Source organism: Stegastes partitus, unplaced genomic scaffold (assembly GCF_000690725.1).
Source record: "Stegastes partitus isolate 25-593 unplaced genomic scaffold, Stegastes_partitus-1.0.2 Scaffold470, whole genome shotgun sequence".
Lineage (NCBI taxonomy): Eukaryota > Metazoa > Chordata > Actinopteri > Pomacentridae > Stegastes > Stegastes partitus.
This window is the reverse complement of record NW_007578201.1, coordinates 290,478-307,672: the sequence shown is the minus strand read 5'-3', so window position 1 is coordinate 307,672 and position 17,195 is coordinate 290,478. Positions and strand designations below refer to the sequence as shown.

The 17,195-nt window shown below is 41.3% G+C and overlaps 1 protein-coding gene across 3 annotated transcripts in view; it reads right to left on the bottom strand.

Annotated features, from left to right (window-relative positions):
- Positions 1-17,195, bottom strand: part of lrba (LPS-responsive vesicle trafficking, beach and anchor containing) — a 190,040-nt gene that overhangs the window by 101,583 nt on the left and 71,262 nt on the right. For all 3 annotated transcript variants that reach the window (XM_008286789.1, XM_008286792.1, XM_008286791.1), the window contains exons 34-35: positions 7,645-7,709; positions 5,189-5,297 (exon numbers count right to left, since the gene is read on the bottom strand). In XM_008286789.1, coding sequence (XP_008285011.1) covers positions 5,189-5,297; positions 7,645-7,709 — 174 coding nt within the window. The remainder of the gene's footprint in view (positions 1-5,188; positions 5,298-7,644; positions 7,710-17,195) is intronic.

Below are 17,195 nucleotides of genomic sequence, written 5' to 3'. Positions count from 1 at the left end.
GCAACACTGCAATGTCCTGCAAGAGGCATGAAAACCAACGAAATTTCACAAATCAAACTAAAAAAGATTTAAATGGAGTCAGTGCACAGATGAATTTAGTCTGAGTATGGTTTGCTAAGGACATTCTCAGATGAATTAACAGTATAAAAGTGCAGCTACAAAAAGTCACTGTGGAGCTGCATGTGGGCATTTTCAGTTGTCTCTGAAGTTCCAGAGTCTGGCAGTGGTGTGTAAAGCTGCTTTTCTGCACCTTTAGCCAAATCTCAGAGGGAAATATTTGAAGTGGGCCCAGATATACACAAAGTCTCATTTTCAAACCATTTTTTTTCACTGATGAACAATAGTCCAGAAGGATGCAGCTTTGAATGACCACACTGACAACAACATTAGTACGCAAGTGATGGGGTGATGATCTGGGATGGAATATTGCAAAGTGAGATGGTCGGCCCCTTTAGGACCTCTGAGGATGTCAAAATCACTTCAGCAAGAAATGCGGTGTTCCTGACTGACCATTTCTAGCCGTGGTGTAAAAAGAAGAATTGTGCCTTCCGGAGTAAAGTTATTTTCATGCAGGAAAACAAACCATCTCATGCTGCACGAGACACCACTGACTCATTGGTTGCTATAGATATAAAAGGAGAAGAAAAGCATCTCAACCCTTTTGAGAACCTGTGGAGCATCCTTAAAACATGAGAGTAGACTACAGTACACTTTGAAACAGCAGCTCTGGGAAACAATACATCCGCAAATGAAAAACAGGCAGAAACTAAGCATAGGTTCAATAGATGAGACTGTTGAAGTGATAACAAAGGAGTGTTCATGTGCAGCTTGATATGTAAACTGTTTTATTTAATTTGTGTTTTTGTAGTGATGAATGTTCTATACAACAGACTTTTGTTTTGAATTCATTGAGACGTATTGTTTTGTAACTGCATTCTGCAAAATTTCAATTCCTTATCTGTCTTTTGCAAAAATAAGAATAAAAATCAGTGCATAATAGAAAAGAAATAAGTATAACATTTGCATATTAGCTGCACTCCTGCTGAGATTTTCTCTGTGACGCTCTGCACTGCCTGATGGTTTGTGATGCTTCCACAGACCAGTGCTATGATAATAGAACATAATGAGTATCAGCTCAATGTTAATGTCATTAACGTGGGGAGGGCCAGATCGTTTTACAAGCTCAGCAGAGGAAAGACAAAGACGCCAAGCACTAATTAGCTGCTATCGTCTGGCTTTCACGGGATCTCTCAGACAGTCAATTCAATTACTCCATATAACAGCAGAGGATGAATCAAAGGGGCTATATGAAAAAAGGGGGGAAAAAAAAGATTGAGCAGAACGGAGAGGAAGAAAGAATAGAAACGACTTGGGTCTTGCTCACTCTTCCCTATCTGAACCTTCTTATCTGCCCTTGTGCCCCTGAGCCCACCACATTTCATCCCTAATGAACAGCCCCATAAAAAGAGGGAGTTCGATTTCTCTCTCTTCCCTTCTATCGCCCGGACTCCCTCTCCTCCCCTGCTCCTGTGGAAGATATCAGAGTCTATCATTTGCTGTGCAGGGCAGCAGCATCCGATCTGCAGATCTCCTTCACATTAAGGATCCTATTAGATAGAGAACCCTAAAAGGTAATTGGATTTCCCCCTAGTTATCTTCATCTCTGTTTCACCCTAAGCCCACTGTAATAACTTACTCTCAGGGCCAAAGATAACTCAATTCTGTCCCACAGAGAGCCAGCGAGAGTGTGAGGGAGAAAGAAAGGGAGAGACGGTGAGAGAGAAAAAGCATATGTTATGTCTCTGAGGCAAACGGGTATCTAAATCAAAAGGCTCCTCTATCACTGCCTTCTCGAGGATATGAAATCTGACAAGAAGCAAACATAAATTTGTTTTTATGTATTGAATTATTCTCATTTCTGGGGTTTTGGTTGAGATTTGCTGCAGCTGTTTAACTCAAACAAGATTTCTCACATGTAGCACAGTATAGTGAGGGAGCTGCACAGCGTGGTCTGGAGGCTGGTGCTGCATTGCTTAACAAACCTCCCCAGTCGCAATGTAACACAATGACATCCAAAATGAGACATTGCAGAGGCCTATTTTGAGGTTTATTTCTCAGAAAACAATAACCAACCTATAGTGTCCCCACAACACATTACAAAAGAAACAAGGCTTTAAAAAAAAACTGAGACATAGCTGAAAATTATTTCAAAACCCTCCACCCCCACCCTCAAGGGGGATGTTTCATTGGCCTGTTATTTTTATTGTGGCAGTGCAAAATGAAACCGTTGGCTCCAGCAGGCTCAAGCAGAGCTTCTATGGAGGCAAAAATCAATACAGCAATATCAGAGCAAGACTTATCAGGGGCTCACTTCTTCTCAGAGGTCACTGAGGAGCAACTGCATTTAAGTGGGAAATTCAATTGTGAAACATAGTTTGGGACAAGCTGGGGCGGGTATCTGATTAAGGACAGCGCGAGGATTACAAAGGTAGGTAAAGTTACAAACACCAACCCAGAAATACAACTAATGGGAAATGATAGCTTTCTGTTAGTTGTATTTTTGCACTCAAGTGAGTAAATGTTCATTTAACTGATAGAGTTGCTTCATTTGGAAACGTAACAAACCCTGAACGTATTAAAATGAACACAGTCAATGTGCATGCACATTTTAAAATATCACAAATGTGACCAAACAGCAGGGTGGATATGGAGAGCTGGCAGAGCAAAGCAACTAACTGCTAAATAACAGGGCAGCGGATGCCTTGTCCTTTGTTGCCTGTCATTTGCACTCTCTTACACAACAGGCATCGCAGACGGTTCAGGTCGTGTTTACATGCAAGCTAGTATGCAGACAAATGACTGTGCACTCACTGAATGTTTGTGTGAGAACTTGAATTCTCTCAGTTCAATAGTTTATTTTTATGCCCAACACTTCTTATTTAAACACAAAGTACACATTTTAAGTGAATCAAGGTGTTGCGGGACAAAAATTTCAGCTTCAAAAAGTACGATCATACAGAAAGAAAACCCACAAACAGGAACAGCAGCAGCAACAACAAAAAAAAACTGTCAATTAGCCTTGCAGAGCTTGGGACAGTGAGTCTGTTTGTGTTCCCTCAAACTACTGTATGCCAGGTTAAGAATCAGGAACTGATGCTTTGGAGTTTTGAGAAACGAATAGGGACATGGTTACAATGAGAGCATGTGGCCCGCGGCCACAACAACAGGCCGAGCAAAATCATTTGGGGCTGTCGTGTGCAGACTGACTGCCAAGTCTGTCTGTCAGCCAGTCAGGCAACATACTTCAAGATGTTTTTACTTGTGCTGCTCTTGTGTCAGATGAAGGCAGATTCCTAACCTTACATGCACTTCTGCAAGAGCACAAATGCTGCACACCTTTTGATGAAGTGGGTCTATAGTAGATATCGGAAAAATCTGAATATCGCTCCAGCAGAACTGAATCATGCTCCAGCAGTTAGTGCTGATAATGATATGTTCGGATCATGTAAGATGATGCTGTGCAAAATGACTGAAACTTGGAGCAGAGTGAGTAACAAGGCTTCAGGCTTCACTCAGAAAATCAGTTTGTACAGTGAAGAGAGCAAAACATAGCAATCACAGACAAAATGTCAACGCAAAAGTTGTGCCCCCACCCCTGTGATTGACTTTCAACAGTCTTGAGGGATTCTACTTTACCCAAATGTAAAAGAGACCCTTCCTTGAACCTGAAAAAAAAAGCATCACGTTTTACTGCAAAGTGGGGGTCGAGGTTTGGGGGTGGAGGTGGTGGGTTTAGACACAGTCAGCCCTTCAGGCCAGCACCTCTCAGGTCTGTCTGCAGCTTTTAGTGCTGGCAGGTTCCTGAGAAATGAGGGAGGGAAGGAGAGATGGAAGAGAGGGGAGGATGCCATATTCCTGTCACTGGCAAAATACACCCCCGGCGGGAGTATAATGGACAGGATCTCAGCAGGACAGGAAATGATTTTGGTGAGATCTAGAAAGCAGAGGGGGAGCATAGCAGAGTTTGACTCGGAAAGGGGCAACGAAGGTTGCCCATGGGTCAGGACAGAGTCGGCCCAGCAGCTACACGTGAATGGCAACGTTTGTGCTGAGAACTGGTAGGAGGAAGAGGGGGAGAAGTTATGTTTCAGGAGCAAGCCTGCAGTTAGACTGAGACGCACAGGGATAAATTAACACTACACAGTGTTTGGTTAGCGATATGTGCCAAGCATGATCTCCACCTTCAAAATACATCTGTGTGTGTGCGTGTGCATGTTCATGATTAGCCAGGGTTATGTTTGAAAAGTAAACATTTATCCTCTGGGTTTGCTGTGACAGATCCTCAGATTTGATGGACAAGTCTGAGCTAGTCATTGAATCAGCTCATTTCTGCTATCAGTAACCGTCACTTGCTTGTTTTTATTACATGTATCCACAGACAAAGCATAAGACTATCAAGCCAGCCGTTTCTATCACGGCAGTCTTAGTATTACGACTCTCAAGCTCCAAATGGACTTTATTGTGTGAGCTATAAAAGCCCAAAGTTCCCATTGATTTCACAGAGGGAAATTTGACTTTTTTTTTTTTCTTGGTAGAAGAATTTTCTTTTACTACCTCTTTATCCTGCAACTTCCCAGATGTTTCTGATGCTGTAGTTACTGCTGAAATCTAAATTTGTAATCTCTTTTATTTGTATTTTTTGACAGTACATCTCTCTGTGAGGTAAAGTATGGCCAAAAAAAAACCACAAAAAAAATTAAAGACAATCCCCTATTATGAAATGTGGATCAGATTTGTCAGGTCAAGTGTGACTGACAACGGCCCTGCTGTCCAACCTACTCACCTCAGTAACCAACTTTCTGTGCAATCTCATTACCTGTTTAAAGCATAAAGTTTGACTACATACCACCAACAGTGAAAACAGCGTCACATGTACAGTTCTTAATGCTCATGCTTCTTTGTAATAGTTTGGGAAGTTGTGTATTTTGGCATTAGGATGAGGAATACTGGTTCCATTTGACCCAATAAAAATACAAGAAAAAGGCTGCAATCATATATTTATTGATATAGTTTGGACACACTTTAGTGTTCCCATACATCTAGAAGCAATTCAGTTAGCTTATGAAATAGGAAATCATTTCAATGGCCATATTGTACATGTGTCTTCCAGAACTTTGCAGCATCTTACCTCAAATTCTGCATGTTTATGGATGTCTTCAGCCCTCTGTCGGCTGAGGATAAATTCAGCTTCATTAGCCACACGAACCAGGTGGTCCTTCATGGTATGACTCAAAAGCCTGGGGAAGAGGTGAGATGGCCATCAGTATATGGGAATGTTATGTACATTTAATTATCCCAAGGTTTAAGAACACTATATGAATGTCAGTCACTTTAGCAATAAAAAGAAAATGCCTCCAAAGCTTGGAAAGATCCTAAAATCCTGAGAGTATCTACAGCACATGTTTAACACACTGATATCTAGTAACCTATGGAAAAACAGCCATGTAATATCCAGAAAATGCTGAAAAAGAACCATGCATAACAAGCAGAAAATCTAATTTGGAAACAAAACAAAACCAGATTTGTCTTTTAACTGGGGGTGCAGGTGCTAATTGATTTGTTAATGATATGCATCTGACAAGAGGGAGGATCTCTGCCCATGTTGCTACACATGTAGTCTACCCCCCTCTTCTTATCAGCGTTGATGAAACATGCATGTTATGTGTGTGTGTGTGCACGTGTGTGCAGGTCAAAGAAACCTCTCTGCAGCCCTACAGGTCAGGACTGTGCAAAGTGGAACAATAACAGAGCAGCGGACGGAGAGTAGAGGTGGTGGGGGGGAGCAGGCTGGGACTGGCGGTGGGTTGGGAGTTTAGGGGCCAGGGGATGACTGTAACCTAAGCCTGCTGTTTCAGCACAGTGCAGCAGGGGAGCGGAGGCGCTGGGGCCTCTGCAGCCTCCATGGCCCTATTCAGGCCCCGCTATCAATAACCCAGCCACTGCCCTTCTTTACAGAGCTAATGATACTATATGTGGACAAACCACACTATTTTTGCAATTGCATTTTTTCAGCACGTTCACTCAAATCCTGTGAAAACAGGGCTGTTAAATGGTGTTCTGTTAAGCTGCTGTAACTCTGAGCACACTGTCAAAAAACACAAATACGACAAAACATCAAAATATATTTAAGATGGACTGTTTGGGCACACTATAGGTGTCTACTAGTGCTGCAATTCATTATTTGTATCACTAATGAATTTCTTGGTCTAGCCAATGTTGGAAAATCTAACTTACTTTATTTCCCAGTTAACATATTAAAGTTGTTTTTATTGTCAACAAACTGTCAAAACAGTTTGAGGTTCATTTCTACAAAGAAAAGTACCAGGCTTTTTCAGACGTTTTCACTCACATGCATATGGCCCCTTGCTTCTTACTTGTTTAATTTTGTTCTATGTTATGTTACGTGTCTATTTGTGTCCATAATTTACATGTGTATTTGTTCCTGCTGGCCAGGTTATGTTTGCAAATGAGAACTGGTTCTCAAACATTTTTACCTGGTAAAACAAAGGTCAAATAGATAAATGAATTAAACCCTATGGCATTTTCCCCTAAAATAACGAACACTGGTTAATAACACACCAACATAGTTAGTAGTGAAATAGTGAAACTGATCAACATTTTCTGTTCATAGAATAGTTAAGAAATCAACTAAACATTTCAGCTCTAATAGCTGGATTTTTAATAGATAAGTGAAATTACATCTAGTCATTGCATTGATTTAAATTTAAATTGTTGAAGTAATCATTTTTACTTTAAAAGACTGTTTGATTCGTCTGTATTTGTGTTCACATACATGCAGACAGGCAGGCACAACAAATGAACACACTCTCACAAGTAGCCCTGACTTGACTGATGGTGATATGGTGACAACAGCCAACTCTTCAACGTGAATTACAATTCCTGTCCTGCACAAACAAGTCAAACAGCTACACTGCCAGTCTCATTAGCATTACTAGGGATTAGCCTCTGCCAATTCTAAAAGCTGAGGATCGATACCGGAAAATGTGGCCCTCTTAATCTGAAATTGATAAGACTTTGATGACTCCAGGAAAGTGAAGTTAGAATGACGGGCTCTTGCTAGGTAGAGATGGGAAAGCTCCAATGTTGCCATAATTGAAAAACAAAAAATAAAAAGACAAATGGCAAAAGACAGAGGCAGACAGAAGAGATGATTACAGACAGATAAAGGCTCGGCCAGAAAGGCATAAACTGACAGACGGACAGAGGGAAATCAAGAGCGATTTCCCAAGTGTCACAGAGGAACCAGCGATCACAGCTCCTGTCACCCTCTACCTAACCCCTCTCCTTTTCCCAAATCCCTCTGGGATGAGCAGGTATTGAATGGAGCCTTGAACTCAGAGGTCCTCAATCCTCACTCTCCTAAGCCCCAAACATTGATTGTTGTCCAGAATCTTGAATAGCCACCCCGTCACAGGGGCCTTGGGGATCTTGGGGGGCCTGAGGGGCAGTGATGTGATCCGGGGATGGTGAAATTGGAAAGGGGCTGATGGGTAGAGGTTGGAAAGTTAATGAAGTGCTGCTGCAAGAAGAGAGGACGGCGCGTGGCGGGTCAGAGTTACCTACCTGCCTTCGTTGACCAACTCGATAAAGGCGAGACCTGCATTCTTCTGGATGGAGTTCTGCCATTCCTGCAAGCAAACACAACCATTATCAATACATTACTGATTCAAAGTCATAGAAGCATGATCCCAATTGCAATCTGTGAAATTTAGCATGTGGAATTAAAAGTTGGGAAGTAGGTGAGTAACATTTGATTATAAGGTTACATATTTGAAGGCTAATAATAACAACAATAATAATTACAATAATGGCAACAACAGCAATAATATTAATAAAGTGATGTCAGCACCACCCTGAAATGTGACTGCTTTAAAAAAAACACACTAGTGCAAGAGGCACTAACATAAAACATGACAAAACTAGCTAGAAAATGAAAAATGTGTATAGAATTGGAAGTCAAATTATTGCTATGTTGTTATAAAGTTTGACTCAAATATGCATTTCATTTAAAATAGTAAAAATAAATAAAACAAACTTGGAATATATAAAGCTTTCCATGCTGTGAATCAGTGGTTTACACTCCGTCTGTAAGCTTTCCTGTCACGACAGGCCACTAATATCAAATAAAACCAAAAAGGAGCACTAACTGCTTTGGTCAGTACAGACTACATAATCAGTTAGCATACTAGTGAACAGGAGTGAAAGAGCAGTGCTGAGAGTGCATTTATCACACGTAAATACACAAATTTCTTCCTCCCTTTGACTAACGTTATGGTTCAAGGTGTCAGTCTAAACAATCCGACCACAGCCGTGCGCGACTTTAAATCCTCAACTTGGAAGGGACAACGAGAGAAGGGAAACTCAGCGGTCATCGTCTCTCATGTTCTGTTCAATATTTCAACACCTTCAACACAACCGTCAAAAGAATAATAAAGCAACAAGGTCATGGGGCCTGTCTGAACCTCACAACGCTTTTTCCCCTTTTTCCTCTCAGGGGAGATGGAAAAATATGCAGAAAAAGAAAAAAAATCTCAGGCTGGAGACCTAAACTAGTCTTTAAAAAAATCATCAATCACAGCTTGAACTCGCTACACTTTTAGCATTATTTAGCTTATATTAAAATGCAATCAGTTTATAAACATATCAGTAAATACAATGGGAGTGACAATTATGATCCACATTTTTCCTCAAGCTTACAAAAACTGTCACTTAAAAGTGGCCAAAACAAGTCATTTTAATTGACTTAACAATTCAATTGAGCTGAAAAATGACCTTTTTTCAAGACACGCAGCGTGTAGAAGCGTAAACGTTTTAAACTGGGCTGTCATCATCTCTGGAGCTGATAGAGGAAACTGTGTGTTTATGTAGACCAGCTTTTCAGTAAACTGAGAGAGCCCACGGGGACTGAGGATATCGGTGCTGCAAGGAGGAAGGAAAGATCGATTTACACGAATTCCTAATACACATCCAAACATATTTGTACGTGAGTGACGATTCTCAAAGCCATATAGTTTTCCCTTCTTCAGCACGACAAGTATCTAACCATCAAAACCAATCATGCACTACAGCCAAGACAACCATTCTTCCAAAATGTCTGCGTACCATCACTCTGTACCCAACTGCACGTCATACAGAAAACAACCTTACACTTAACCTCAATTCATAACTGCTTTTTGTTCTGCAGGACCATATTGGCATTGACCATGTTTACAATACATTCCAAATAAAGAGGGCACAGAGGGAATAGAAAGTCTGGGCTCGGGAGTGGAAACAGTGTTTTGGAGTTGAGTGCTGGCAGAGGGTTTTGTGGCCGAGGCCTGCTTCGGAGGAAGCATGTGAGAGTAGCCTTGGGGCCTTCTAGCTGAAGTATAGACTGTAGTTGAAGGACATTAACCATGAGTGTTAGCCTGTGGCGGTGGGGATATTCTAAACCGGGCCAGGCCGTGCTAGCTGGATTTCAAATAAACACCACAGGAAGTACAGCTGTAAATAAAATCGCACTCTGCGGAGAAGCAGAAAAATCAGTGACGTAAAATTTCCTTTATGTTATGCCTTTAAAATCTGCAATATTTTGATGTGAACCTAAAAGCTTCTTCAGCAGCGAATAAAGATGATGGCAAATCGACAGCTCGCAGAGGTTTCGCTTCTAAATTACGTTTGACGAAAAGCGCAGGAGGCCATTGGCATTTCGTGGCCACAGACAAAGGTGATAGCAAGACTAATGGTGTCATTATGGGCTAAGAAATGGCTCTTCTCGTTGAATTAAAAAAGCAATGACCCTGATCTGAGGGACATCTCAGAGTGACAAAAAGGAAGCAGGGACAGGTCAGTGATAGAATATTGGATTTTGCCTGCCCTGGTCAGCAATGTCACAGCTTTTATGGCTGCGATAGGGGCCGTGACCACAGCACTCCTGATGAGAGGATACAAGCAGCCATTTGTGACCTCTCACCTTTAACCTGACCTCCTAACAGATGATAGGACGAGGGAGAGGGCTGCTCCTTGATCCTGACTGGAAACTAGTCAGTGGACACAAATTTTGCAGATGAGTTAATATACCTACTTGGGGGCTACGTTTGGTGTTTTTTTTATTTTTCTTGTTTGCATGCGAAGGTGAGCATGAATGAAAGTTTGAGTTTAAATCTGAAGTCTATAAGACAGCTCTGTTTGGTCTGTGTTCCATGATGATGGCATTGAGTCTAAACACACATGCCATGCACTTCCGTCATTACAGCTGATTATCCATAATCAACATCTAAATATACCACTACCACTAGTGAGAAAACACAGACCTCCTGAGCAAAATCGCCTTTCAAACATCAGGCTCGCCACAACACAAGGAAAACATTTTCCAACGCTGAAGAAAGAAATGTCTCGGCTCTCCCGAAATAATAAATAAGTCAGTTGTGCTTTTCGGTGGCATCACTCATAATCACAAGTATTTGTTGATTTGAAAGGCTCGGGGAATACAACTTTAGATGAGACGACAAAAGCATAAATCCTCGTGTCAAATGTGGCAGTGCAGCAGAAGCAAAAATTAAAGAGGCTGAGAGCTACTGATTTTTTGTTTCCCCCCCTTTTTTTCCTGAAACCATGAAATGCCTCAGAGTTAAATGCAGAGGACTTTGTTTGCAAAGTAACAAGGAGTGAGACTGCAGTGAGACAAAAAAAAAGGACAGCTGACGCAAACAAAATGCACATGTTCAAAGAATTCAAATAAATCCGTCACTGGCTGCTGTGTAACACAAAGTCGCTTTGACCGCTTAAAATATCAGTAACAGGCGGTGGCAAATTTTGACACTTTGAATTAAGCGTTTCTGTCTTGATGACCACAAAAAAGAACAGACAAGGGAATGGTTTACTGGTGCTGTCTGACCTAAATGTTTATGAATAGCGACCTGATATCAACAATGACCAAAAAAAGAGCCCATGTGTGCGGATGAATAAGACAAAGACAAAACAAGAATTACTGCTGGCATAAACTATTAAATATGTGATTCATCATTGCTCTTTTGACTGATTAATACGGACGCTGAAGTAGTTTGTTATTCGTGCCGTTGTGTCAGCAACACTTGTGTGTATGAATAACTTAACACCGGTGTGTCTAGACATAAAATCCACATGTGCGTGCTCAGATGGTATCTGCTTAAAGAAAACAGACCCTCATATTGGTGTTATTGCGTGATCAAATTCACAACTGAAGGAATATTTACTGATGTCCAAATATTTATACTGCTGAGTCTCCCAGAGCTTCATGGACTCACACTGTCATGACTATACTAACACAGAGTGAGAAAACTGGACCTAAAGCTCCCATACCCCAAACAGACAAACCAAAAACAGGTTCAAACACTTGAAGTCAGAACCAAAAAGTACATTTAAGTGGAATACAAGAACAAATATTTTAAAAGTAAAACGTCTTTTATTAAAAATTGGAGTTTTTTTTTTTTATCCTTCAGCATGATATGTGGTTCATTCAGTTTACTGTCAGTGGATTTTAATAGTGTGAGGAGAATAAGAATATTTAAAACACCACATGCAGTCGTTTCAGCTGCAATTGGAACAGATGTTGAAATGAAATCATCGCCTCATCCAACTATGTCGTTTTTACGACTTTTCAGAGCGTTCACAGAAGAGAACATTTCTGGAGAATTTTTCAGAAAAACAAAACGCGGAAAGTGTTTTTTGTCTCAGTGACAACTTTGAGCAAACATACAGACTAATTTCTAGCAATAGCAACAGAAATATGGTCTCTTTATAGCAGCAACCCTCAAACACTAGATCCTATCTGCTCTGACCTAACAATAAATATCAAGCATTTGGAAAATACAACATTAATTTTTAATCCGCACAGGGCCAACATCTGAATAGCCCTTTTTAGGTCTTTTATGTCCGTCAACTCTCCTGAAACATCTTTGTGGTGTTGTAGGAAATGTTCTGTGGGCTGGTGCAGTAGCAGTCCATGGCCCATTGCACAAAGAATGTGGACAGAAGATCAACGCTACTGACAAGGCTTTGACTGAAAAAGGAAACTATAAAGCAGTACAATTGACCCAGATGTCTAAATAACGGCGGAAATGTGAAAATATCTGTACCAATTAAAAAAATAAGTGTTCAAGTAGGAGTTTAAGGAAGCTATTGCACAAGAGATACAGTAAATAAAGGTATACCCAGGGTGCATCTAATGAGAATAAACATTACTATTCCTGCAAAAGAATTCTACTTACAGAAACAACACTGCTGTCAAAATATGTCCTACAACAATTTAAGTATTTAATCCCAGATATTTTAAACCAAGCCCACGATTGTGTATCCACCGGCCTAAATATCTGTAGTACCATCTGTTCTGGTCGACAGCTCATTCAATATGTCAAAATTACTTTGTACAACTGTTGGAAAAAATGACTTTGTGCAACTCCAACTTCTAGGTTTGGCCCCTGAAGTATGATTGGGAATAACTAGATTGAAATGTCCTATTTCAAAAGTACATCATGTCCAAGATCTGAACTTTTCTTTTACTAGATCAAAAAATGCACCGAGGTGAATTTCCACTCCAAATCTGAGCAAAGACACCAGGACATGATTATATCAGCAGGACGGCAGAGAGGACGGCAGGGGGAGAAACATAAGAATACATTCCAAGGTCTTATAACAAGGGACCTGTCAGGTAGGAAAACATTGCATCAACAGCGCGCGTCTGTGGAAGAGGTTTCTGTCAAGAGAAATTCATTTATCTGAAACACAGTTATATGTTGTGTATAAATAACCGAGCGTTCGTGCCACTTGAAGCCAGCTCACAGCGAAAGCCGGCTGGGAACCAAATTAAAAGCCACTCAATATTTTTAGGAGTCTCCTGTCTGATTTTCTCCTCTCAGCTAGACTTCACTTCCTGTCAGGAAGCCCCCCTTGACCCCCAGCTCCTCCAACACAACACACCCCGCTGCCCCCTCTCTGCCTGCATAGTTGGCAACGATAGGGAGTCTGCAGAATTAAGTGCCAGTTGGTGTTACTGTGTTTTCTCTACGTCTCACAGGAGAGCATATTTTCAAAGAATATGCAGCGTGATATTATCCTCTGAACCGGAGAGTGATGGCAGGGACACTGAGCCGCGTGGCATGGCTGTAAAGGAGCACCGGAGCAGAGCGCAGGGTGAGGGCAAGCAGGGAGGGAGGAAAAAACAACACTTTGATTTTCACTGATCTTGAACCTTGCGTGCCTGTTTAACTGCGCGGCGGGGTGCAGGTCTGACTGCGAGGAAAAGTATTTTTGTCCCTTGGTTTCATCGCATTCCTTGCCACTTCTCTCACCTCTCTGAGCTCCCCGAGTGGTTCATTCAACATGGTCTGCGTTTGATCCGTCACTTACGGGAGAGAAGAAGAAATATGTCCACTGACAGATATGGATGACTATTTAGCAATTTAAACATGAGGCCCTACTTTCATGAGCAGAACTTTTAAAACAAGCAGTTTGTGAATACTTAAAATATACAAAAGAAACTATTGTTCACCTTGCTGGTTGTGTCTTTTTTTTTTACTGGCTCACTAGTCTTCCAACTGGTTCCCTCGTTTCTCAGATTATGCTATTGATTGTGTACAGCATGGCGACCGTACACTCCCGACCTGTTCCCTGACTGCAGGGGTTTAAACTTCTATGCCTCCGCAACTCTCTACTTCTAACCTGGAGGTCAGAGGGTCAAGGGTCAGGAGGAGCCAAGTGTTTGGGGAAGTCAATGTCTTTCTCCCTGCAGACCAGCAGAGAGGTGCCCATCTGTTAAATAGGTTAACTCTGGGAACATATGATAATGTGCAGTCACTGGATTAGCAGGTCAACATTGATGTTATTGAATTACAATTAAAGGATTATGTGCATCAGTGGTCACAACAAAATGCTGTTTGCTTAAATTACAGATCCAGCCAACAGTTGTTGAGGTATTTCAGTCGGGACCACAGTGGTGGATCAAATCAAACAGTCCACGTTGGTATTTCTGAAGCCTGCTAGCACAGCTACAGATTTGTTAGGACGCTGCTTTTCTTTTCCTCTGGTATATTCCGGTATCGCTGTGTACAATTTTAATTTGATTTAGTTGACAGCAGCTACAAAAACTGATTGGTCCATTGTTACAGGGGCATTGTTTCGGGAAAAAAAATCAATGCTGTAGAGATTTTAAAATGTAATCACTCAATCTGTTCTCACCATCACAAACAAAATTCAATTTATGGACGGAGAAATCTCACAGCACGTCGAAGCAAAACCAAATTATTTAAAAAGTTTAAGAGGTAAAAAAAAAACAATACAAGTTGCTACTTTTCCATAAATATCATAAAGCATTCTTCTACATTTAATTACACTACACAGAATGCAAGAGTTTGCTTGGGTTTTTTGGCTTATTGAAATGTAAAGAAGTGCACTCCATCCTATCTGGTCTTGACCATCATGAATCCAGCATCCCGCCACCGACAACACTCACTCTCTCTCCCTCTCCCCGTCTTCCCTCCACTTCATGTACAGGATGCATTTCTGATAAATGGCAGAAGGATGGATGGGCTGACAGAGGGGCCGGACAATAATGGCTGATCTACAGGACACAAATGCAGCTACTGAGAAGATTTATGGGCCTGTGCTCGTCGTAGACGGTCCAGTATCCAGCGAGATGATTTCTCAAAGCTCTGGTCGGACGGCAGCGAAGCGCAAGGAAAAGCTCTTTCTCTTGTCCCATCGCATTACTTATTAATCAGATGTTTTGGGTGGAAGCTACTTCAAGAAGCGCACCCAGGAAACAACACGTCGGTCGTAAATACGGCAAAGACAGGAGAAAACAAGTGCAAGAGGGAGAGTGAAACTGTCAAGGCAAGGAGGAGGGGGGTGCTTCTTTACATGCAAGAACCTCAACAGCTGTACTAGAGAGAAGTTAAATCCATTTAATATGAAACACCTTCTTTGACGAAGCCATCACATCAAATCTGCCCTAAAGGATTGTGTCTGGATATCAATCACACAAATCTCTCTTTTATTTACTTGAAATTATTAACTCAGCACATACAGTTTGCCTACTAATTTGAGCAGTTCAACTTAAGAGTCTATCATGGGAGCCATTTAAAAATGAAAAAAAATGTCCACCTGAGCATCACTTCCTATCTGTTGTCCAACAGACTGAATTATTCATAACAATCTTGATTTGTAGAATGTCTAGGAGGACAGAGGAAAGCTCAAACAATTAGCAGATTGATATTAAAATAATATTAATTTCTATAATTTTTTATCAATTTATTTTTACTGGTTTCAGCTTCTCCAATGCAAATATTTAATGGTTTTGCTTAATCACTGTCTGGTAATATACTATAAGAAACTTGAACAACCATTGTTCACTATTCCCACATTTTACAGCCCAAATGATTAATCTACAACCTAATCTGCTCATTAAAAAAACAAAAATCTCAAAAGGTGTAAGTTTCAGCTCTAAAACAGAGCATATCTTGAATAACTAACAATGTCAGGTGCAGAAACAGTAAAGCGTCTTTCTTTTTTTTTTCCCTTTTTGAGTGGTACTCTGTTACAACAACAGTTTATGATCATTAATCCTCACTTTGTATATTCAGCAGTCTGCGAGGATCAATATTACAGATGAGAACAAGGCAGCACGCCACCCCGACAGTTAATGTCTGATCAAAATGGTCCTTTAATTGGGAGCACTGTTGTACTTGTTTCGAAAAGGGGCACTATCAAACAGCGGTTTACAATCCCCTGCTCAATGCCAAGCTGATGTAGCCGCCAATGCAACTTTCATAGGATCCCTGATTAAAAACTGCTCTGCGGTCCCAAGCCTCCTGACCCTTCACCCTGGCTCCACTCCATCTCAAAGCTTGGGAAATTAATTAAAATTTCACAGAGATGGTATCACATCACATCGCTGATGAGCGTGTGGGGGTGGAGAGGGCGAGAGAGAGAGAGAAAAAAAAAAAAAATCAATCAAAATCATCTCCATCTACTCCCCTCCGCTGGTTGGCTTGAAGGCAGGAAAAAGTCGCAAGATGGCCACAGAGGCGCTTCCTGTGAGAGAGCCCAGCGCTTCCTGTGCCAGAGGGCCCAACAAACTTTGCTAAATAACGTCATCAATCATGGCGCTGGCTCACTCTCGCTGCCCCACAAGGAGAACAAACACACAAATAATTATACATTGTAATTTAGCCCAGAGGAAAGTCTGTCCCTGTTTTCCTCTTTTCCCTGGTGAGAAGCTGCGTATCGCCCCCACCTTCCTCCCCCCCTCCTCCGCTCCCCCTTTACACAACAATAAAATTACATTTGCATTAGCTGTGAGAGAATTTGGTTGGATGATTTATTGAAGCAATCAACACTACGCTGGCCAATCCCTGGTTCTCTCACTGAAAGAGAGTGAGTGTGTGTGTGTGTGTGTGTGTGTGTGCTGTGGAGATTGGGCGGGATAGCTTGGAGCTTTAGAGAAAGGAAGAAATAGCTTGGGCTAGGGACCAAAGGGGGAAGCGAGGCATGAGCTGTGCAGCGGAGCAATCACCAAGATTCTGCCTTTGATTAGATTAGCATTAAACAACACCCTGACAGATATGACAAATAGGTGCATTAGAGCCTGTCATTCTTCTCTCTTTGCTTTTCTATCTAGCTTTCAGTCCCGCTATTCCTTCGTCTCCGGACATTATGGGGCTCGCATTCCCTTCCCGAGTCCCACGCGCCCAAATCTATGCGCGGCCACTGACAGATGTGTAATCTGACTGTATTACCTTTTTAGAGAAGAAGCAAAAGTGAATAATGGGAACCAAACAGCATATGGGGGTTAAAAGGTGGAGGAAAGAAATGACAGGCGCTATTTCTTTTAAAAAATAAAGCTGATAAAAACAGCAGAGTGCAGTGGTGAGAGAGGTGTCATTAATCAGATGCGCTTTTTGTATTATTGTAAATCCTTGTTTTTTCATGAGGTGCTTTAAATGGTAAAGACGCACACAAACAAGGCCTGAGGGGAGTTATTATCTGCTGTCCTTGTTGCTGGGTGTGTGTATGAAGGCAACTGTTTGTGTGTGTTACACTATGGACACGTGTTTTTACCCTAAACAAATAACTTTTCATATAATATGCAATTAAAAGTA